Source organism: Triturus cristatus, chromosome 1_2 (assembly GCF_964204655.1).
Source record: "Triturus cristatus chromosome 1_2, aTriCri1.1, whole genome shotgun sequence".
NCBI classification, from domain to species: Eukaryota; Metazoa; Chordata; class Amphibia; order Caudata; family Salamandridae; genus Triturus; species Triturus cristatus.
The window spans coordinates 1,055,751,504-1,055,774,203 of NC_140580.1; the positions used below are offsets into that span (position 1 = coordinate 1,055,751,504).

At 43.5% G+C, this 22,700-nt stretch overlaps 1 protein-coding gene across 1 annotated transcript in view; it reads left to right on the forward strand.

Moving 5' to 3' along the window:
• The window catches only part of ADAMTSL2 (ADAMTS like 2), a 238,272-nt gene that overhangs the window by 86,188 nt on the left and 129,384 nt on the right, over positions 1-22,700 (forward strand). The window contains exons 6-10 of the mRNA XM_085612518.1: positions 3,124-3,269; positions 3,389-3,512; positions 9,441-9,521; positions 11,338-11,513; positions 14,980-15,310. Of these exons, the coding sequence (XP_085468644.1) occupies positions 3,124-3,269; positions 3,389-3,512; positions 9,441-9,521; positions 11,338-11,513; positions 14,980-15,310 (858 nt within the window). The remainder of the gene's footprint in view (positions 1-3,123; positions 3,270-3,388; positions 3,513-9,440; positions 9,522-11,337; positions 11,514-14,979; positions 15,311-22,700) is intronic.

Consider the following 22,700-nt stretch of genomic DNA (forward strand, 5'->3'; position numbering starts at 1 on the left):
CTGTGTGTGTCACATTTACCAATAGCTTTGTAACAATCCACGCTATTGTATTGCTGACCGAACACTCCATTCATATTCTTTTTGTGGGAAAGCTAATAATGTGAATCCTTATTTTGCACTACTTTACAGTCTGCAACCTATTCTAAGTGTGAGGTCATTAAGGTTGATGTACAACTATACATGTGGTATTCAAGTGGCATTTTGTGTACTTCAAACTAGTTAATAAGAGAGGCAATCTAGTAATATCAGGGCCACTCCCACTTATAACAGGGCTAGTCCGGCTAATTACCATTTAAGCCCATTTAATAGAAGAATAGGCTCTGTCCAACTTATTGCAGTGTCTGTTCACAACTCAACATGGTAAATCCAACGTAATAGCAGGTTCTGTCCAGTAAACAACATAGTCTGTCCATCTAATAGCAGGGTCTGTCAACTATTTGCAGGAACTGTCCAGAACACAAACGGTCTGTCCAACTAATAACAAGGCTGGCCAAGCTCCTAATAGCTGGTTCTGTCCAGTAATTTTCAGGATCTGTCTAGAGTACAACAAGGCCTGTCCAGTTAAAGGCAAAGTCTGTCCAGAAAATAACAGGACCAGTCCAGAAAATAAGTGGATATGTCCAACTTATAGCGAAAGGTGTCCTCCAGAAAATGACAGTGTCAGTCTAGCTTATAGCATCTTTTGTCCAGATAATTGCAGGATCTGGCGAGGACACAACATAGTCAATCTAGGACACAACAGGGTCAGTCCAGCTATTTGCAGGATCTGCCCAGCTATCGGCAAAGTCCTGACCTGTAAAAGCAGGACCAGTACAGATACTGGGTCTGTCCAACAAACAGCAATGTTTGTCCAGAAAATAACTGTGTCATTTCAATCAATAACAAGTTGTGTCCTGCTAACTCGCCAACTAGGGTGTTTTGCCAAACCATTCTGTGGTTTGATAAGCCTCCTGCTTTTCCGAGAAATAAATTGTTACTTTTTGCTAGTGTGTCAACAAGTCTGTCTTTGAATGTATTTTTCTCAATGCAGTTTGTTTGTCTATATAGTTACTTATTGATGACATTACTAAAACTGTTTCAGTTGTATTCCCTTACATAGGGATATCCAACTTCACTAAGCATTTCTGAGCATAACAAGGCTCCTTCATCAGGGAACAAATCCCTATACATGTTTACTATAACCCAAAATCTCTAGATTTTAACCAAAATACATTTATGAGGTTGCCTCAGTTTCCAGCAGGAGGCAGGTATAAACATTTGTCCAATTAGTGTGAAGCATCCTCACCCGAAACAAAATGCAGAGTACTGCCCGTGGGTGCATGGTGATGGTGGAATGTTTTGCTTTTAGAAGTTGCTAAATTGCATAGCACTGGCCCCTTCTGGTGCTTGCTGAATTATTTTAGGCAATGTGGAATTGCAAATATAGTCTGAAATTATTGGTTAGAAATCCAACATTGTGGTACTTCCACCTCCCGTCACACGGGATGTGACATTTTACACTGAGAGGGTGAAGTAGGTATTCCCTCTGCTGGTTATAAGTGTCTGTGATGTGTTATTTAAGATGCTGGAGTAGAGATGCCTTCTGTTGGGTGTATGATATTTAGATATAGGATTCTGGATCAATAGTTTGCAGTGCTGATGGTGGGTGATGGGAGAATGGGGTTCAACCACATTGTGAGGGAATAGAAATTCCATCTGCTGGTATCGGGTATGAAGGGCCTTTGATACATTATTAAATATTTTATGGGTAGAGAACATCCTTCAGGGATAGAGCCATTAATGTTAAAGGAAATGGTAGTCATTATAAAAATGTGTCCGAATCGAGATTTGTATTCCTAGAGGTGAAGATGCTATATCTGAGGGTGGAAGGATGCAAAGAGGAAAGGGAAGGGAAGGGAAGGGAAGGGGCGACCTAAATGGCTACTTAGAACCAGAACTCCCTTCACATCAGCTTTCATCACACAGACATTAGCAGACCGTCCCCCATTATTATATGAGAAGAACTTGCTGCTCCTTTTCTTGTCACTTTAAGCTCTGAGCTGGCCTCTATAATTTTGGATTTGTTTATATCGTATTAGTTGCTCTTTTCCTTTTAATTCTGTTCACTGCGCCGTTGATCCTCCTACTCACTCACTCGTCTCCCTACCATTCGCAATTCTGCTATCCATCCTTTCCGTGGCATCTATTGATTTTTCTTCCATGTTGTTGTTCATTTCTTGTCTGAAGCATTTTAGGGTCTGGTACCCAATTATGTTATTCAAGATGCAGTATTATGCGCAGAAGAGAATAGTGCAATTTTTGAATTTTTATTTTTTTATATTCCTCAAGCCGATTTTGGTTACAAGTATGTTCCAAGCTCACTGCTTGATATTTGTTCAGTTTCACTTCTTTTCGATGAACTTCACATCTTACTGGGCGGTTCCTCTCCAAAATGGAACATTTCTGTTATGATGGAAAAACGAGTTGATATGTTAATAGTGATTCCATTGCAAATTACGTCTAGCTGGATCTGTCATCATCACAGATTAGACTGTGCCAATATTAACTCTACACAACAACTAATCAAACGAGACTTGCTATAGTTGCCTTTTCTACCTTTCTGTCTATAGGACAGAATAACCCCCCTGATGTTCATAGATTTTTTAACCCTCGATATTCATTTTAGTTCGGCTTTTATTGATCATCACAAAGATCCATTTATAACTCCTACCTTCCTCCCCTTTAGAATAGGTTATTCTTTCCTCTCTCTCTTCGCTTTTCCCCTCTACTTTTATTTTTCAATAGCAAAAAATATAAAATGCTATGTTCTACAAGTTTATTGTTCATTAGAGTACTAATTTTCATAACCTTTATTACTGATACTCATTGATTAAGATATTTTTCCTAACACCCACAAACCTTTTCTAGGTTGCAGTCGTATTTATTAATCGATTTAGTCATGTGGATTTCAATTCTCTTTCTTTTTCCTTATATTGTGGTCCACTCTGTAATTCTTTAATAAAGCATTTTCAAACTTAAAAAAAGATGCAGTATCATTGTCTAACTTCAATATTGAATGTTGAAGCCCATATGGTCCTTTTCAATGGGATGATACTAAGCATTGTTGTGCCCTTTTTTCACTAGATGACTATGTGCATATCTCCAGCAAGCCCTGTGACCTCCACTGCACCACCGTGGATGGCCAGAGACAGCTGATGGTTCCGGCCCGCGATGGGACATCTTGCAAGTACAGCGACTTCCGCGGCATTTGCGTGTCTGGAAAATGTGAGGTTGTTGAAACACTCCACTACAAACTTTAGCAGTAGCATCTCAAACATTTCAGATGATGCATCACTTGGCCACATACCAACAATGTGTATTTTCCATCTCTTTGTTTTCCTCTCCTCAGCCAATTGGATGTGACGGCATTCTATTCTCCACCCATACATTAGATAAGTGTGGTGTTTGTCAGGGTGATGGCAGTAGCTGTATTCACGTGACAGGCAACTACAGGAAGGGGGCTTCACATCTTGGTAAGAATTTTAAATTACTTGCTTTAAGGAAACATGTGTAGTGTGCCACTGGAGATCCGACCATTCCTTCAGAGTTAGCATAATTGTAGAATTTTACCTTAATTAACATGAAATTGGCTTTTCAAAAGTTGTTTGTACTGGAGGTTTCATATCAGCACACACTACATGCATACACACAAACACACACACATATGTATATATATATATATATATATATATATATATATATATATATATATATATTCACCTACAAAAACAAAGACACAGGGCTGTTACAGTTAGGGAATAGACTTTCAAAAATCTTAAAAATTAACTAAAACAACAAAGGTTACAGTTACATTACAGTTAGGCTCAGATTTCACTTGTACGAAACCAGTGAAAGTTAGCAGTATAGTTACCTGAGCTAACTATAAATTATGCCCCAAAAAGCACTGCTTATAACCTCACATATTACATCGCTCATGACATGGTCAGTGACCTTATTGATGACATCACTGATGACATCATCAAGTGAGTGTTATGAGTATATGGGTGTTAAACATATATACTAGCCTACTACAAAAGTTAAACTAGTGCAGTAGGTGCACTATTACTGAGTGATACTACTTCTAACATATATATAAGTGAGTGGCTGAGTGGTTGTATGTATCCTTGTGTGTATGGGTGTGTGAGTGGCTGTATGAGTGCATAAGTAGGTGTGTGAGTAGCTGTGGGGGTGAGTGAGATGCTATGTGAGTGGCTGTATTGGTGAGTGAGTGGTTGTGTCAGTGGCTGCATGGGTCAGTGTGAGTGGTTCTATGAGTGGGTAACTGGGCATGTAGTGACTGTATGGATGAGTGAGTGGGTGTCAAAATCGCTGAATGAGTGAGTGACTGGGTGTGTAAGTGGCTGTATGGGTGAGTGGGTGGCTGTTCGAGTGGTTGTTTGGTTAAGTGAGTTGGTGTGTGAGTGGCTGTATTGCAGAGTGAGTGTCTATGTGAATGGCTGTATGGGTGAGTGTGTGGATGTATGAGTGCATGTATGCATGTGTGAATGGGTATGTAAGCGATTGTGTGGGTGTGTGAGTGCTTGTATGAGTGAGTGAGTGGCTGTGTTGAGAGGGTGTATACTGAGTGAGTGGGTGTGTGTGAGTGAGTGACTGTGAAGGTAAGTGGGTTTGTTAGTAGCTGTATAGCTATGTGTGGCTGTATGGGTGTATGACTGGTTGTATGAGTAGCTGTACGGGTGAGTGAACAGTTGTGTGAGAGGCTGTATGAATGAGTAAGTGAATGGGTGTGTTAGTGGCTCTATGGAGAAGTGAGTGGGTGTTTGAGTACTGGTACTGGTCTATGAATGGGTATGTGAGTGGTTGTGTGGGTGGTGCTGTAGATGATGTCATCAGTGATATAATTTGAGATGTCATCAGTGATGTCACTGATCATGTCATGAGGGTTGTAATATGTGAGGTCATAAGCAATGCTTTGTGGTGGCATGTTATAGCTAGGTTAGGTAACTATAACTGCTGAATTTCACTAGTTTTGTACAAGTGAAATAGCCTAACTATATTGTCCCTGTAAACTTTGTTCTTTAAAGTGAATTTTTAAGGTTTTTTGTTAATTCTATTTCCTAACTATAACAACTCTGTAACCTTTGGTTTTGTAAGTGAATTTCTATAGTTTCCTTTAATTACTAGTCGCATTTGCAGAGTGGTGGAGAAAAGGGGTGAGACCTTCGACCGGCTATCAGGAATACCACTGGGTTGGACTTACTGGAGGTAACAGGAGGGTTTCAGGGCCCCCAAGAACCCTCATCAAAGAGGGCTTTATCCTCCAATCAGCAGTGGGCCAGGATGAGTGTTTGCAGAGTGGTGAAAAAGGGGGCAGTGCCTCCAGTGACTTGCCGGTCTGGCATTTTAAAAAACGTTTTTATTTCTACAGGAGGGTTTGTGTGTGGCCCCCCCTTCCCTGGGCCGATTTGGGCCCCAGGAACTCAATCCCCTGGGGGCAGGCTTTTTTGAAAGGGAGAGGGGGCCGCATGGCCCCCTGGGTTGATTTCAGCCGAGGAGACCTCATCCTCCTGGACCCAGCCTTTAAAAAAATAATAATAATAATCTTAAAGGGAGGGGGCCAGGCAGCCGCCCACCTGGGCTAATTTTGGTCCCGGGGACCTCATCCCATGGGCCTGGCCTCCATTGTGGGTGCCCTGGTCCCACTCAAGGAACCCACTTAGAAGTGTTGGGGACCTCGGAGGAGCTTGAAGGCCCCAGTGGTCGCTGGCGGCTCCCCACCTCTGCGGGAGACAGCATTGCTTTGACAGAGAGGGAGATGCATGTTCTGCAGCTTCCCCAGCTCTCTCTCTGCCAAAGCAATTATGCTCTGCTTCTAGCAAGTTGGGCATAGTTTGCTATGGCTTGGTAGGAGTGGTTAGGCTCTCGCCAAGCATTAGCAAACAGCAATGTCCTGGGGTGGGCACCTCGGGACATAGCAGGAGAAGACCCTGGGGGTGGCTGTGCCCATGGCCATCTATGGCTCCTGGAGGGGGGGCGTGCGGGTCCCCTCCTTGCTTAAATTTTGCCCCAGGGATGTTTTGGTCCCCTGGGCTGTGGTGAGCCGTACAGCCCCCCGCATTCAATATGGGAGAAGCGCCAGGAGGTGTCAGTTCACGAGTCTGCGGGGGGATCCACGCAGCCCCTTTACATTTATTAAAATTAAAGCCACAGGGAAGTGACAGCCCCCGGGGCTGCATTGGGGTCTGCTCGGCCCCCCACATTGTTTAAACCTAAAGCCTGAGGAGCTGGCGGTTCCCGGGGATAGAGTGGTTCAAGAAGCCACCCCATTTATAAATAAATAAGGGAGAAAGGGCACTGTTATCTGGGTCAATGTGATTAGTGGGTTGGGGCAATAGACATTCTGGGGGATGGAGCTCTGGTTAGGGACAGGCCACAACTCGAGATGTAACGCTGGCTAAACATTGGCTTTATTGTGTATTATTTACTTTGTCATGCTTCATTCTAAACCCCACAGCCTGCTTGAGTAAGCTTGAGCTGCTTGACTCGACTACCTAGAAAGAGTTAAGTTCCCACAGAAAGATTCTAGATTATGGGTGGAGCCTACCTTCAGGGGTGATTTACATGTATAAAAAGGGAAGGTTGAAGGCCTGGCAAGAGGTTTAACTTGCCAGATCAACATGGAAGTGTAAACTGCACATACAGGCTCTGCAGTGTTGAGCGCGAGACATATTTAACGGCTACTTAAGTGGGTGGCACAAGCAGGCTTCAGGCCCACTAGTAGCATTTCATTTAAAGGCCCATTGGCACATGTAGTGCAGTTTACTAGGGACTTCTAGGTAAATTAAATATCCCAAATGTGGATATACCAAATGTAACCATTTTTTAGGGAGCGAGCACATGAGTCCTAAAGCCAACAAAATCGAGGTCAGAAAAAGAGGGGTAGGAAGGCAAAAGGTTTAAGATGACCCTTCACAGAGGGACATTTTCCAGCAGTCAAGCAGACACAGTACTTCTATTTTCTTCACCTCTGTTAAGAACCTAAAAAAGTCTACCTAACTGGTCAGCCTTGCTATTCTTGATGGAAGGTAACCTTATTTGTCAGAACCTAGCATCAGCAGCATGGCTGCAGAAATCGTATAATGCAATCTTTTATGTGTTCTCCATTGAATGAAAGTATGAGGTGTTACGTTTGATTTTATAGAGCTATTAACATTTCAAATCACATCTATAAGATGGGAGAACAGTATTATTTTAATATCATTCAAGTAAGTCTAAGGTAATACTGTGAGGACTTATTGTAAACAAACCTAGTTAGCCTGCAATGCATGCACAAATCAACCACTGCATCGTTGTTTGCGTTTCACTGTCCCCAAAAATAGGCCAGCTAACACTACATCATGTCCCATGTCAGCGTAATCCAGTATTCCTCAGCATGCGATAGAATGCAGTTTTTCAGAAGGCTTAAGAATCTAGCCCTTGGTAAATACAGCACATATAGTTTCCAAGGTGCTTTATTAAATATAAATATAACAGACATTACAAATATGTTGGTTATGAGACAAGAGCTGTATTTTACAAGACTACAGCCTCTGAAATTGTGCAAAAGTTTATATTTCAGGACTATTTCAAAAGCAGATGTAGGACATGGAATACCAGCATCAAGGGTGGGCATTAGAAAACTGCTTTCAGGGAACAGCTAGGGAGCTATCTGGAAGGATGGTCATTGCTGATAAGCAGTGATGACTTCAAAGCATCTGCTTTTTCACTTAGATAAAATAATTGTAAAAGGTACTTAGTAAGGACTGTCTTTTGGGTTCTAAACATACTTTTTCACAGACCCAAGGTCTTGATATTATCACTATTATAACCTGCAGAATGCTACAATAATTGAATAGTGAGTTGATCTTGGTAGCTTCTTCAAGATTAAATTAGTCTGTTGTGTTCCAAGTAGAAATCAAAAGAAAGCAGCAAGAGTTTGGATGCCCTGATTGCTCCCTGCAGCCTTGGCACAGGAGGGGAATGTGCTGGAATGGATGGTGGAAATTCCATTTGCCGCAAATTCTGAATCAGGTCTTGTGCCTCATCTGGTTTTCACTCCTATGGCCTCCAGTCCTACATAACAAGCATTGCACACTTTTTATGCAAAATATGTACTTTGACCCAAGCACTAAAATATAAAATGGACCCCTCCTTACTTACTATTACAGTGGTAATATTTTCTTCGGTGCGCTAACAAACTACCTCATGGTAGTGGTCTAATATATTTCATTATGGAAAGACAATTTCTTTGAGGCACGCACAAGAGTTGTGTATTGATGGAACATTGTCCTTAATGAAATGTGCATTGTAATCATAGTCAAGCCATGCAATATTATTTCAGTCACTATTGCCTAGGTTACATACTGATAGCGAAGTGGGCATGTGTAGTTTCTAAAACCTATAAACCGGTCTTCTAGCATTTCTCAGATTAGGTTTAATTGTCTTGTAGTTTAATGTGATGATTGAATTTATACATATTTGCAGGATAGAGAGGGAAGTTGTACTGTTAACTTTATCAATGGCTCTTCAGTTTAATATGACTTGTAAGGCTATTTGTTACATCGCTGTCATCAGTATGAGGTTTACTACATATTTGTTGTTGTTACTGAAGACAACTAAGATGGCTGCTGTTGTTAAGGTGCTCAACCTACTCTCTGCCCTGGCATAAAAAATTATTGTAAAAGACCCTACTTCGATAGCAGTATGTCAAAGGATACCTCATTCCGTCCAAACCATTATGCTGCCTTTACCATGTATGTTGTTACTTCTTAAACAATGTTTGTGACTACTATTTTAACTTCTTGACTTTCCACTTTTGTGATATCTCTCTGCTTCCTGTTCATGAGTCTCTATCACATGACCCCTTTTTCTCTTCACATTACCATTTTCCCAGTTTCACCTTTTTTCTCTTTGGTATACAGATCTGTTTTAAGCCTTCTCTTCAGTGCTATCGCTGCTTTTGAATTTCTGAACTTTGTTGTCTTCACCCTTCCACCCCTCTTGTTACTGTTGTTTATAATTTCAAGTTTGTTTGATGGTATTGTAATAAGCGCAAATTCTCACTCACAGATACCTTTGTCTCTCGTCTTTCATATGCATATTGAATTTCTACTTTGTATCTTCAAATATCGTCATTCTACATCCACATCGATGACATTTGATTCATTTTCTTCTTCTGCTATAACTTTTTTTGTATTGTGACTTCGTACGACTAAATTGGTATTTTTGAACATGATCCTACAATGTTGTAGTGTGACCAGGTGTGACTTCTCTCTAAATGCTTGAGTAAAAGCCCTGAACAAAATTAAATTAGTGCATAAGTAAACCATTATTAAAGGTAAGCGTGTTTTACTTTATATTCATATTTTGTTTTCATTTTATTAATATATAGTTTTTCTTAGGCTATTCTCTGGTCACACACATTCCTGCTGGAGCAAGAGGTATTCAGATAGTGGAAAGGAAAAAATCTGCAGATGTGTTGGGTAAGTGCATCCTTTATAACAGTTACAAATCTTGATATTAGATGATTTTTTAAGAGCAGATGAATGCATGTCAGTCTGAAACAATTTCCTTGAATTACGGTAATGGATAACCTTAAGACTCCGGAGTCCTTGTTGAGAAGTCCACATTATAGGACCAACAGTGGCAGGGGCTCGCGGGGGGAGGGTAAGTGGAGGGAACACTGAAGCCAAAGTTGTCTGTTCTGGGCAGCTTTCCTCCCTCATACAATGTTGCAGTGTTGACTGACACAGGGCTAGAGGGGCCCCCTAGACCAGAGCTTGTTCACCGTTTCTGGATCACTACTTGTAGGGAGTGCAGTGCATAACTGCACTACCTCAGGGGGCTTCCACATGTGAATCCTTTATATCTTTTTTCCTCTATCAAAGTCCATATTTTGGGAATAGAAATAAAAGGTTAACCATATTATCTAGAAGTGGTCCATTTTCAGCCTTGGTTGGCAGGTTGATCCTTACAAGATTTGATGCACAGGATCTCAGTTAGCATTTTTAAATACATGCTGGCTGAAACATTATGTGCACAGTATGCCTCTAAAAAGGGTCTGTCTATAATGCTAAAATGTGACCACTACATGGCAAAAAGCAAATACTGAGGGCCTGATTCACAGATGGCCTTCGCACTCATCGTGGAGGCCCCATTTACATGGAGGAGCCTGCGCATTTGTCACGGAGGTCCCGTAGTCATGGGGGAGTCTCTGCACTCATCGCAGAGGCCCCGTAGTCGTGGGGGAATCTCCCCACTCATCGCAGAGGCCCCGTAGTTGTGGTGTAGCCTCTGTACTCATCACAGAGGACCCGTAATCGTGGGGGAGTCTCTGGACTCGTCGCAGAGGCCCCGTAGTCGTGGGGTAGCCTCTGCACTCATCACAAAGTCCCCATAGTCATGGGGGAGTCTCTGCACTCGTCGCAGAGGCCCCGTAGTCGTGGGGTAGCCTCTGTACTCTTCACAGCAGTCCTGCAGTTGGGGAATCTCTGCACTCATCACAGAGGCCCCGTAGTTGTGGGGGAGTCTCCGCACTCGTTGCATAGGCCCCGAAGTTGTGGGGGAGTCTCCCCACTCATCGCAGAGGCCTCGTAGTTGTGGCGTAGCCTCTGTACTCATCACAAAGGTCCCGTAATCATGGGGGAGTCTCTGCACTCGTCGCAGAGGCCCCGTAGTCGTGGGGTAGCCTCTGCACTCATCACAAAGTTCCCATAGTCATGGGGGAGTCTCTGCACTCGTCGCAGAGGCCCCGTAGTCGTGGGGTAGCCTCTGTACTCTTCACAGCAGTCCCGCAGTTGGGGAGTCTCTGCACTCATCACAGAGGCCCCGTAGTTGTGGGGGAGTCTCCGCACTCGTTGCATAGGCCCCGAAGTTGTGGGGGAGTCTCCGCACTCAGGGTGGATTCTTTGGAATAAGAATTCTCATTGCGGAGAATCCTCCCTAAGATCGAGACTTCCCCGTGAGTGTGGCCCTTTGTGAATCCGGCTGAATTTTGCTCATATCATACTTTTTATATGAAAACCCTATGTCCTTACCTAGTGTGTTTCTAATGTTTATTGAATTTCAGGATAGCTGCAATTTTTTCTGTAAACTTTTTAACACGTTGTTTTTGCTTCACAACAATGAAATACATGCAGATGCACCAAAATATTCTGAACAAAAACACCTGTCAGCTGTTTGTGATAAAGGAAATAGTGTTGAATTTTTGGCCTAGTACACAAAATTCAGGGGATGGGGTAATCTGTTGAGAAAAGACTTTGAATTGTATTAATTCACCTTTTTTACTTATATCTGAAGCTGTTGCAGATGAGTCTGGCTTCTACTTTTTCAATGGGAATTACAAGGTAGACAGCCCGAAGAACTTTAATCTGGCGGGCACAGTGTTCAAGTACCGGAGGCCGATGGACGTGTACGAGACGGGCATCGAATACATTGTCGCCCAAGGACCTACAAACCAGGGACTAAACATAATGGTATGTTTGTGCAGGGAATTTCTCTTCTGATGGGACAAGGCAAGATTATATTTTAAAAGATTGTTTCCCCTTAACGAGGTTAATTACTGAGCTATTTCAGTGTTTTGGATAAAGAAACATTACATGATTGTGAAATTACCAGTTTCATGTCTGCAGCTTGATTATGAAGAAAGTAAATTGGCCCTTTTGTCAAAGCTGTAACTAAAGGGTAGGCTACCTGGAGCCATGTCCCTTTGGAGCTACTTCCTGTTAGTTATGTGTTTATAAATAAACAGGATGCCATATTCAGCCAATAACACTCTGTATATCCAAGGATGACATTTATTATATGGTTTACAGGAGTTAATCCTATAATCAATACAATCTGAGCAATGAGTAAACTTCAGAAGGAAGTATAGGCTTTTCTTTAGGTGTGTTGCCTGTAACACATACTGTCATGTCTTTCTTTGTGCTACCTGTGACCCATAATGCCTATGTTGTAATAAATTATATCTGGGCCTTTAAGCGTTGTGTCTACAGATGTTCCATGTTTGAGTGTCCATTCCTTACATTTTGAGGAGTGATCTTTGTGATTCTCCATGCTCTGTGCCTTTAGGTAATTAATAGGGGACTCTCCTTGCTCGGTATTTTTATCTGTGCTATGTGTGTGCCCCTAGGTTCCTGTGTCTGTAGGTGTAGTGCCTAGGCTATTTAATGCCATGTGCATCTTAGTATACCTGCTGTGACTCTTGGTACTGTATGCCTTGACCATTAATAAGTCATCTCTTTAGCTGTAGTATTGGTATGCCTTTCATCTTTAAGTTTACTTCACATGTCCCCCAATCCCTGTATGTTTGAATATGCCTTTTGTGGCCCTTGCTGTGCCTTATTTTTTATGTATTCTGCCTGTAATACCCACACCATCAAGTTTGCTCTCAGTGTCCCTCTGTGTGCTACCTTTCACTCTTGATGCTCCCTTTCTTAAAGTGTGTTACCCATAGCTTTCAGTGCTGTTTCTGGTACTATTTGCTGTGCATGGTACTCAGCCTCCTGTCTCACAAAGGACTAGATGTACGAAATACGTTTTTTGGATTTCCTAAATAGCTACCCCATAGAAATTGCTATTTAGGTAAAATGCGAAATGGTTTGCATAAAAATAAAGATTCTCTTATAGCGATTCCTACTGTGTAGGAATCTCAATTAGGAAATTGCTATTTAGGAAATACCAAACCATTCATTCCTATGGACCTAAAGGCCCAAATGTACTAATGGTTTTGCATTTCCTAATGTATGATTTTCTAATAGGAAATCGCAAATTAGCAAATGCTAAAGCAAGGTTGACGTTCAACCTCGAAACAGATGGTGCACATAGGCATGTGTGCACTTTGTTTCACTTTTTTAAAAAAAAGCATTTGGGAGTGCTTTTTTTAATTGCACATGGTTACCATTGACTTTGAGTCGATGATAATAGCATTTCCTAAATGTCCAATTCGCATTTAGGAAATGCTTTGTATATGTGCACAGGAAATCGCAAATATGAAATCCATATTTGCGATTTCCTATTTGTGTGTCGCAAAATGTGACTTGTACTAGGTAGAAATTGCATTTTGCAATTCCCAAACGACCTTTGTACATGCCTAAAGGCTATTCAGCATTTCTTAATGGGCCAAAATAGGATTCAGCCAGTTAAGAAATGCTAAATGGCTTCGTACATCTATCCCTATGTGTGCTATCTTGGATCATACATGCATTGCCTCTTATGATGTGCTACCTGTGACCACTAATTATTTGTGTCATTACTTATTGTGCCCCTTAAAGCCTTTGTCTGGTTCACCGGACAATCCTTGCCTGATGATCCTTTCTAAAAGGTCACTTGCCCACCAATGATCATCCACTCCAACAGTCATCATTACCTCCTTGAATTATGGTGTGGTGTAGGATGTGCTGAACAAAGACATGATTATAGCTTTAACTAAAAATCCTGGGCTTGATTCAAGCAACCTAAAATGCTATCAGACAATTACCTGCCTACCTGCCATTGCTAAAATCATGGAAAAACATCTATCTTGGTGGCTTGCTAAACGTCTCGAGATTTAATATCTGCTTGATGAAGACCTGACAAAGTTCCACTATGTCCTCCGTACAGAATCCATACTAGCGTCTGTTGTAGATGAGATCTGCACTTTGCAAGATGAGGAGCAGGAGATGAGCCTACCTCTGTTGGACGCGTTACAGCATTCAATATGGTCAACCTTTCCATCCTTATTGATTGTCTCAGAATCATTGGACTAGAAGGGCATACCCTTCACAGATTTTTGTCTTTTGTTTGGCACTGGTTTCAAATGATATAACTTCCCTGATTCTGGCTGCACGCATGGTTGCACCATGTGAAATCTCTCAAGAATCTATTAAACACAGCTGTTGCTTAAATACGTTCAGAATGCTGCCAAATCAATGGAATGGCTAAAACAGTGTTCACTAGGCATTCAGTGATTGATGTATAAACACTGAGAAATCAATGAATCTAGGAATTGGAGGGGATGCCTCGAGGTATCTCTCCTGCTGGAATGTACTACAGAATATCATAGGGATATCATGGTATCACTATATTGTGGAAAGAATATGAAGGGACAAAAAACTGAAAGGTAAATGTATGCAGAGGAAGTATAGATTTACTATTCTTAACTCCACATCTATGCATCTTGAAGATATATATGACACATATATAGAGTTAGGTTGGTATTACCTTTCGATATTTTGGCTTTGATAGTCTGGTTATGATGCCATCGATATTCCTATCTCAATATTGCGGGGGCTTACCCTCCTGCTGAACACTTGTCTTGTTATTTATCCATCTCAACTGCTTCCAAAGCTGGTACCCAGAGTCAAGAACCTGGGTGTAGTGTTTGATCAAGAACTGTCACACTCTCCTCAAATGCAGAAAGTCTGCTCGACAGAAAACAGTGAGACAGGTGCAGCACATGAAAGGGAGTCCTCATTGGTTATTGACTCAAATGTGCCTGTTTGCTTAGTTAAATTCAATGTTCAACATACTTAGAAAGGACTGCCTCTTAGGTTCAAAATGGACGGTATCATTTACATAGAGCCAAAACCATGAAACCATTTATTATACCCTGCAGGATGCTAATAATAATTGAATTGTCAACAGATCTTCCTTTAGCTTCTTCAAGATTAAATAACTCTATTGTGTATTAAGTAGAAATTAGAGTGACTTCAGTGGCTGGCTATTGGACGTGCTATATGTCACCCACCAGCTATTGAATCACTCTGTGACTTCAGCCCTCAATGTCATGTGTCTTCGGACGTTTTGTATGTCTTGTAATGTCTTGTAATGTCATGTGTATAAAGGCATGTTGTGCGTGATAAGTTTATGGTTTATCCTATATCTCAAAATGATACTTTAGACTGTCAATACTTCCTGTTATAAGGTAGTTCACGCAAGACATTTAAATTTATATTGTTTTAGGTGTGGAATCAAAATGGAAGGAACCCTTCTATCACCTTTGAGTACACGCTTCTACGGAGGACACACTCTAAGCTCATACAGCCTGTCTATTACACATTCCCTGACAGCGAGGAGAGCAGAGAGTTTGAAGGGAGAATGCTGGAGCCTGCTTTACACAACACCAGCTTTCACAGAAAGCTTCCCAAGGGTCAGATAGATCGGCAGAACCAGGTGTTTGGAGGACAGGAAACAAAGGGTGATCTCAAGTTGAAAAATGGTCCAGAAACCAACGAGGTGTATGAGGGGCCTGATGGATTGGATTGTGAAAGACCAAAGAGCAAACCTTTCGAAGGTAACCTAACATACACCCTATATGATTCTTCCCTGTGTTTTAAGCAATTTGTTTCATGTAACGTTTTGAGCTTCTACCTTTCTTCTCACGGATGTATCTAATGTCTATGTCCCTCACCTCACTTCTTTATCAATTAGTTGCATAAGATATGTAAGAAGGAAGGATTTTTTAATAATGAAACCTGCTACAGAAAGTAGTTTCAGTACATCTAAAAAAAGGGAAGACTGAGTGGAAAATCCATTGAACAAACTAGTATCTGCCTTTATTTGATTGACTTAATAGACCTTTTTTTTATTTATTATAAATCTTTTTATTGAGAATTGATAAGGAGTCAAGGGAAACGGAGAAGGGGAAAACAGAGACAGGGGAAAAAAGAGAAGGAAAATGACAATACAACAAAACAAAGCGAAACAGCACCGAGAGACAACAGTCTGTCACTAGATCAGGTGACAATTTGATTGAATAACACAGCATGTTCAATACAATTAGTCTTTTCCCCCTTTTTGTATCTCCCACTAGACACTTGGCTCCCTTCTAGGGGGATATGGAGGTGTACACAGCACTCCATGTGTGTTGTTCCATTTACCCCATACTTTTACCCACTTCATGGGTCAGCGTCCATTAGTATAAACTGTCTTTTCTGCCATCAAATAACTGTCCATGTCCTTTTCCCAGTCTTTGAAGCATGGAGTCGTTGCCATCCCCAATTGTGAGCTATGTTGTGCTTGGCGACAACCAGACCCAACTTCATCCATGTTTTCCCCATTGCTGTAATAGATACCTCCTCCCAGATATTCAGGAGGCACCACGTTAGCGTTAAGGCCAATGATGTCTCCCAAATCTCATTCATCCATACCACCATGGCCCTCCAGTAGGGCTGTATGACCGGGCACTCCCAAATAATATGGAAGAAGGTGTCCTTTTGATAGCATAGGCAGCTACAGCTCTCAGTGTGTGCTCTACCCATTTTCAAGAGTGTAGTGCATGCATAATAGACCCTATGCAGTATTTTCAGTTGGATCGACCTGAATCCCGTCTTGATGGCTACCTCTCTGGGTGAGGCGAGTGCTTCCGACCATTCATCCTCAAATAAGCCACCTACGTCTGTTGCCCATTTGTACCGTAATTGTAATAGTGTGTTGGGCAAATTATTTGTTATTTTTCTATATGTTAGGGAGTTTGCTTTGTGATTCATCTGCCCATCGAGCAGTCGGTCTTCTAGTAGGGAGTACTCTGGAAGTTCATCACCCTTGGGAATTGCCAATTGTAGTGCGTGTCTAATTTGTAGGTATGAGGGAAAATTCTGAATCTACCAAACTATATTCCCTCTGGAGGTCTGCGAAAGGGAGCGTTGGGCCCCGTACCCACAATTCACCAATTTTTTGGAGGCCTATGAGGTCCCATTTGTCGAATCCCGGGTATCTACCTATTGTCCCAAGGACTTTCAAGTCCCATAAGGGGTAACTTGCGTCAGTTTGTTGCTCCAACCCAGCGCTCTGTTGGCTGCATGCCAAACTTTAATTGCAGTGTTCGTGGGATTCTGTTGCTGCACATTCGGAGACAACGCATATAGGGCTCTTAGGTATCCGCCAGGACTCATACTCCAACAGTCCTGGTGGATCGAAGGTCCGTCGTCCTGTGCGTACACCCACTGGTTGATAGTGGTTAAGTGTGCGGCCCAGTAATACCGCCGTATATCAGGTAAGGCAATCCCACCATCGTACCACCCTGTGTTAACTTTCTAAGTGCAATGCGTGCTGCACCTCCATCCCATAGGAGAGTCAGTAGTGCTGAATTTATTGCTCTAAAGTATTTTGTGGGAACTTGATATGGTGCATTGTGAAGTGCATATAGGAAACGCGGTAGAGTCGTCATCTTAAAAAGGGCCGCCCTCCCGAGGATAGAGAGCGGCAGAGACCTCCAGTGTTGGACATCACCTTCATCCGTTCCAGCGGTGAGATCAGGTTTTTAGTAAAAGATAGGGGGGGATTCCGCGGTGGCAAAGATTCCTAAGTATGTTAAGCCATCCAAAGTTATTCAGATGGGACAGCCTTTGGGGAGTGCAGGCGGATTTCCACGTAGTATAAATAGTAGAGACTAATCATGTAGACAGATATTTTGTCAAAGTTTTCAATTATAATAGTGACTTGGACCAGGGAGCGTCTCGGATCTGCTAGGTAAAGAAGAATGTCATTTTCATAGAGCGATATTCTGTCCTCCCAGTGCGGGGCCCAGCGGAGTCCTCGCAATATGGGATCCACCCGTATTCATGTGGCGAGTGGTTCTATAGCCATGGCAAATAGGAGGAGGGGGGAGAGCGAGCGCCCCTGTTGGGCACCACACCGCAATGCAAAGGTTTTGGAGGTTTCTCTATTTACCTCTACCTGGGTGAGTGGCTCTGCGTATAGGAGATGCACCCACCAAAGAACTGTGGTCTGAACCCCAGTTTTAACAGCACCCCAAAGAGATATGGCCACTCTTTGGTATCAAACACCATCCGGGCGTCCAGGGATAGGATCACAGCATCTTCCTGTATGAATTGCGCTCTGCCTAGTACACCATGGAGTCTCCTAAAATTAATTGCAGTGCTTCTTCCCGGCATGAATCTGGATTGGTCAGGGTGTACCAAACCCATAATTGCTTTAAGAGACAGGAGGCGAGAAGTTTTGCCAGTGCTTTAGTTTCAACACTGAGGAGCTATATGGGCCTATATGAGGCACAATCTTCTGGGGGTTTCCCTGTTTTGTGAATGATGATGATTGTGGCTATGCTCTGGTCCCTCGGGAGGGTTACCCGATCCCTTCTTTCTTCCCACATCCCCAGCAAATACGGAGCAAGTGCTGTTGCGTTATGTTTGAATAGCTCCACTGGTAAGCCGTTGGGCCCTAAAGCTTTGCCTGTCTTTAGTCCATGTATTGCCTGTATTATTTCCTCTGGGGTTATGTCATCCTCAAGGGACTTGTCTGCTGTTGTAAGAATCAGCAGTGGAATGTCTTTTAGAAACTCCTGGTACTCTTTCGGGGTCACATCCCTGGATGGGGAGTACAACTGTTTGTAGTATGTAGCAAATTCTTCTACTATCTCTCCCATGTCAGTTATGTCTACACCCTTTTTGGATTGCAGCTTGTGTACCTCGTTATTTGCCCTCTCTGTCCTATCTAACCAGGGGATGAGCTTTCCAGCCATATCTCCTTGTTCATGATTCGATTGAGAGTCTCTCTTTGTTTTCCAATCGCCTCCCATCTTGCAAGCTCAAGGTAGTCCATCTGCTTGAGGGTCAATGAATGAATGAAATGAAAAGACCATTTGTTAAGCGCGATAGCTACCCTCAGGCGCACTAGCGCTGCAGACAACACATGCAGGGATACAGGTAGGAACTATACAGGTTTGTTGAAGAGCAGAGTTTTTAAAAGCTTATGGAATGGGAGCAGATTGGGCTCTGACTGCAAGTGGAGGGGGAGAGAGTTCCAGAGTTTGGCCGAGTTATAAGCAAAGGAGCGGCCACCACATCTAGTTCTTTTTATCCTTGGTACTATGGCGAGGAAGGAAGATGCTGATCTAAGCTGTCTGTTCGGGTGGTAGGGGATAATCAGCGATTGGTTAATGGCAGGACCTGTCTTCCAGAAGGCCCTGTGGGCAATGCACAGGGCCTTAAATTCAATTCTCTCCCGAACTGGGAGCCAACGGAGGTTCTTTAATCCAGGATTGATTGGGAGTCGACGGGGGATCTGAAGGAGTGTTCGGGCTGCGCAATTTTGGATGACCTGGAGCTTGCTCAAAGTGGACTGAGGGGCCCCTAGATAGAGGGCATTCCCAAAGTCCAGGCGCAATAGAATGAGACCCTGGACCATAATCTGTCTTGCCTGGAATGGAAGTAGGGGAAGACTTTTTCGAAGTAGCCTCAGTAGACCATAGCAGGTGGCTGCAAGTTTAGCTGCTTGATGGTTAAAGTGGAGGGAGTTATCCAGCCAGATGCCCAAGCTTTTGATTGTGTCCTTTGGCGCTGGGGCAGGACCAAGGCAGATGAGCCACAGTGAGTTCATAATGAGCTTGGGGGTCTTACCTCAGAGCATCAGCTCAGTTTTGTCTCCGTTCAACTTTAAACAGGAGAGTGTCATCCATTTGACCACCTTCTCCAGGCATCCGCTCAGGTTGTTATGGGCGGTGTTTGGCTGGTTAAGGGCCACCACTAGCTGAGTGTCGTCGGCATAAGTGATGATTTTTATGCCGAAAGGTCAGTCTGTGGGCAGTCTCAGGGAATTTGTTGTTCATAAGTTGGGCCTCAAGTATGCTAACGTCTTTTTCAATAGCTTCTATTTGCGCCCTCTTATCTCTTTTATGCCCTACCTCTAAGGATATTCCTTGACCTCTAATGACCGTTTGTATGCCTCCCAATGCCCCACAGCTAAATCTACGGAGGCCTCATTCTCGGTAAAATACTGTTCAGTGACTGTTTTCATTGCCTTTTGGATGGTGGAGATTATGAGTAGGTATGGGTTTAGCTTCATACGTTGGCAAAGATTTACTTTTGTCCCCCTATAGGTCGCCCATATGGGTGCGTGATCTGGGTTACCTCTTGGTAGATGTCTAATGGTACAAAAATAAGACAAGTCTTGGGGTAGTGTCAGGAGATGGTCTATTCTAGAAAGGGAGCTGTGAGCTCCCGAGTGAAACGTATATTGTTGCTCCCAGGGTGAAGGCCTCGCCATATGTTGGTTAAGCCCATGGCGTTGAGAAAGTCTCTTAACTGTGATCGTCCCCCCAACCACTGTTGACCGGGCCAGCAGTCTGTGGCATCATTGTGGAGAAGATTCAGGTCGCCATGCAGAGCACACCCTCAGAGAGGGTCAGCAACATTTTGTTCAGCTCCTTCACAGTGGCATCCTGGAGTTTTGGCGGACAATATACGTTAATGATGTTAATGGGTGTTACCTCCCATGTACCCGAGACTACCACATAATGACCTTGTGTGTTGATGCGAGTGGTGTGAGTTACGATCGTAAGCTGATGGATGCCTCGCCAATCCTCCGTTGCTATAGTTCCTTCCTTAGGTGGGGGGCTGGAGTATGCATATCTGAATTGGCCCGGGTCCCGCCGTAGTCAATGGATCACCATCCAGGAGGAGCTGGCGGGGAGCGCAGCAGTTACCATTCCCTGCTGTTAGCCCAGCCTGGCCCGCGTGGCCCTTGGGTGCCGTTACGGGCTCCCTCTGACCAGTTCCAATGGCAGGGCCAGAAACGATCACAGGCCTGTGGGGGGCTCCTCCACTCCTTCACTGCCGCAGTTTACCCCTCAATCCTCTCGTTGCTGGAGCCCTATAGATGTAGGAACGCCGCCCAAATGGGAGGGAGACTGCCCTGTTAGGGCTCGGGCCATCAAGAAGGTCAGTTCAAGCGCTCGAGCCACTCGTCGCTTAGTTAGCTGGGTCTGCTGCGCAAGGAGAGGTGTCAACACGTTTCCAGTAGCAGCGAGCGGGGTAGGCACCCGTCGCGCAGCGTCCGCACCTCCCCTCGCCACCAACTCCGCACCTTCGAGGAAACGAAGCGGGCCTCCAGATCATTGGGAGACCGCTGACACAGCTCCAGGCATGGCCTCCACCTTAGCCCCAGCACACAATGGCATCTGGTCGGTGGATACAGGAGGAGCGGCCTTCCCCAAGCCTCTCCGACCCCTGCCTCCAATTCCGCTGCTTTGCGGCTCTGCAGCTCTGATGACAAAGGTCCAGCCCAGGAAACCAGTCCCGGAGCTCCAGTCATGGCTCCAGCCGCTGTCTTTCTGCTTCTCCAGTCTCACCGCACTTGGGTCACTGGGTGAGTAGTGTGTCTCTATATTTTGGGACGCTGGATATGGATTATTGTTGGAGATAGATGCTGATTAAATACGAAGCAGCCATCTTGCTCAGTAGCCGGCCACGCCCCCTTCCTGGACCTTTTTTTTTTAGTTTTATAGGCCACCACATAGCACCTCACAGCCACTACAAAGAGCGAAGACAATTAGTCTGGTGTATGAAAGGAGTACAAAGTATCAAAGGTTGTTAGAATCTAACCAGACACAGGATGTAGTGGCTCTCTCCTGTATTGCTGTCACTGTTATATTGTTTTGTGGCTGCATTTGTGCAGAGCATCAGATCCCTTGAAATGCATTTTGATGGGCGTTTGGCATGTAACTTGTTGTGCTTGAAAGAGTGTGGCCTGTGAATGAAGTATAATGAACACGGTTTAGCTAAGCTTATGGATGGAGTTGAGTGAATATGAGGAAGAGATAAGGGCTCTTATGGTTAAACATACCTTTGTTATGCTTGGTTGTTATAATGTAGATTATACCATGGCCTATATGAGAAGTGTTTTGATCTTGTGCATGATGACCAAAAAGTTCTTCCTATTGTTTTGCAGTGATTTTGTTGCGCCTCTTCAGAAAAGAGGAGTGAGAGATACATTCACATGTGCTCCTACCCAGCACCTCAAGTCAGCAGTAGAATGCCAGTCAAAAGGCTTCACCCTTCAGTAGTTTTCAGCTGGAGGTGGCTTAGTTTCTGCTCTCAATCTAATGTACTTCCAAAGTATGTAGCCTTAGGGATCCATGGTCTGTCTCTCTGCCTCTGTCTTTTGAAAGACTTTTGCTGAATCGGATGCAAAGATGGTGACTATACAGTCCAGGATTGGATGTTGTAAGAAGCCAATATGCAAAATGATTCAGGTTATGTTATGTTAATAACTTTTATAAAGCGCGGAGATTACCCAAGGGTGTCCTGGCGCTAACATATCTATCCTGAGGCAGCGAGCAAGGAGGAACTGAGTTTATTCAGCAAAAAGCCAGGTCTTCAAACCCTTCCTAAATTCTAATAGATCAGTAGTGTTTCTTAGGCGAAACGTAAGGTTATTCCAGGCTTTCGCCGCGTACACAGCAAAGCTTCTGCCCCCCCCACAAAGCTTTCCTCCTGGGCGGTACAGAAACCAGCTTAGCCCCTAACGAGCGAAGTGCTCTTTTCGGAATGTACCACTGGAACAGCTGGCTCAATTAGTCTGGGCCTTTGCCATGCAGAGCTTTGAAGACCATGCAAAGTGATTTGAAACGCACTCGACTCCTTACTGGGAGCCAGTGCAGCTTCCTTATTTCCTTGAAGATGGAGGAGAATTTGGATGTACCGGTCAGAAGTCTCGCCGCTGCATTTTGCAGCAGCTGAAGTTTATTCAGACTTTTTTATTGAATATTCAAATACAGGCTGTTTCAATTTCCTATGTGAAGGATGCAAAGGGTTTTGAACATGATCCTATACACTCTAAGAGCCAGTGAAAGGTTTTCAAGGCTGGTTTCAGGTGCTCTTGTTTTGAACATTCAGGCACAGTTTGGCAGCCTAATATTGTAGCATTTGTGATTTACCTGTGAGCTA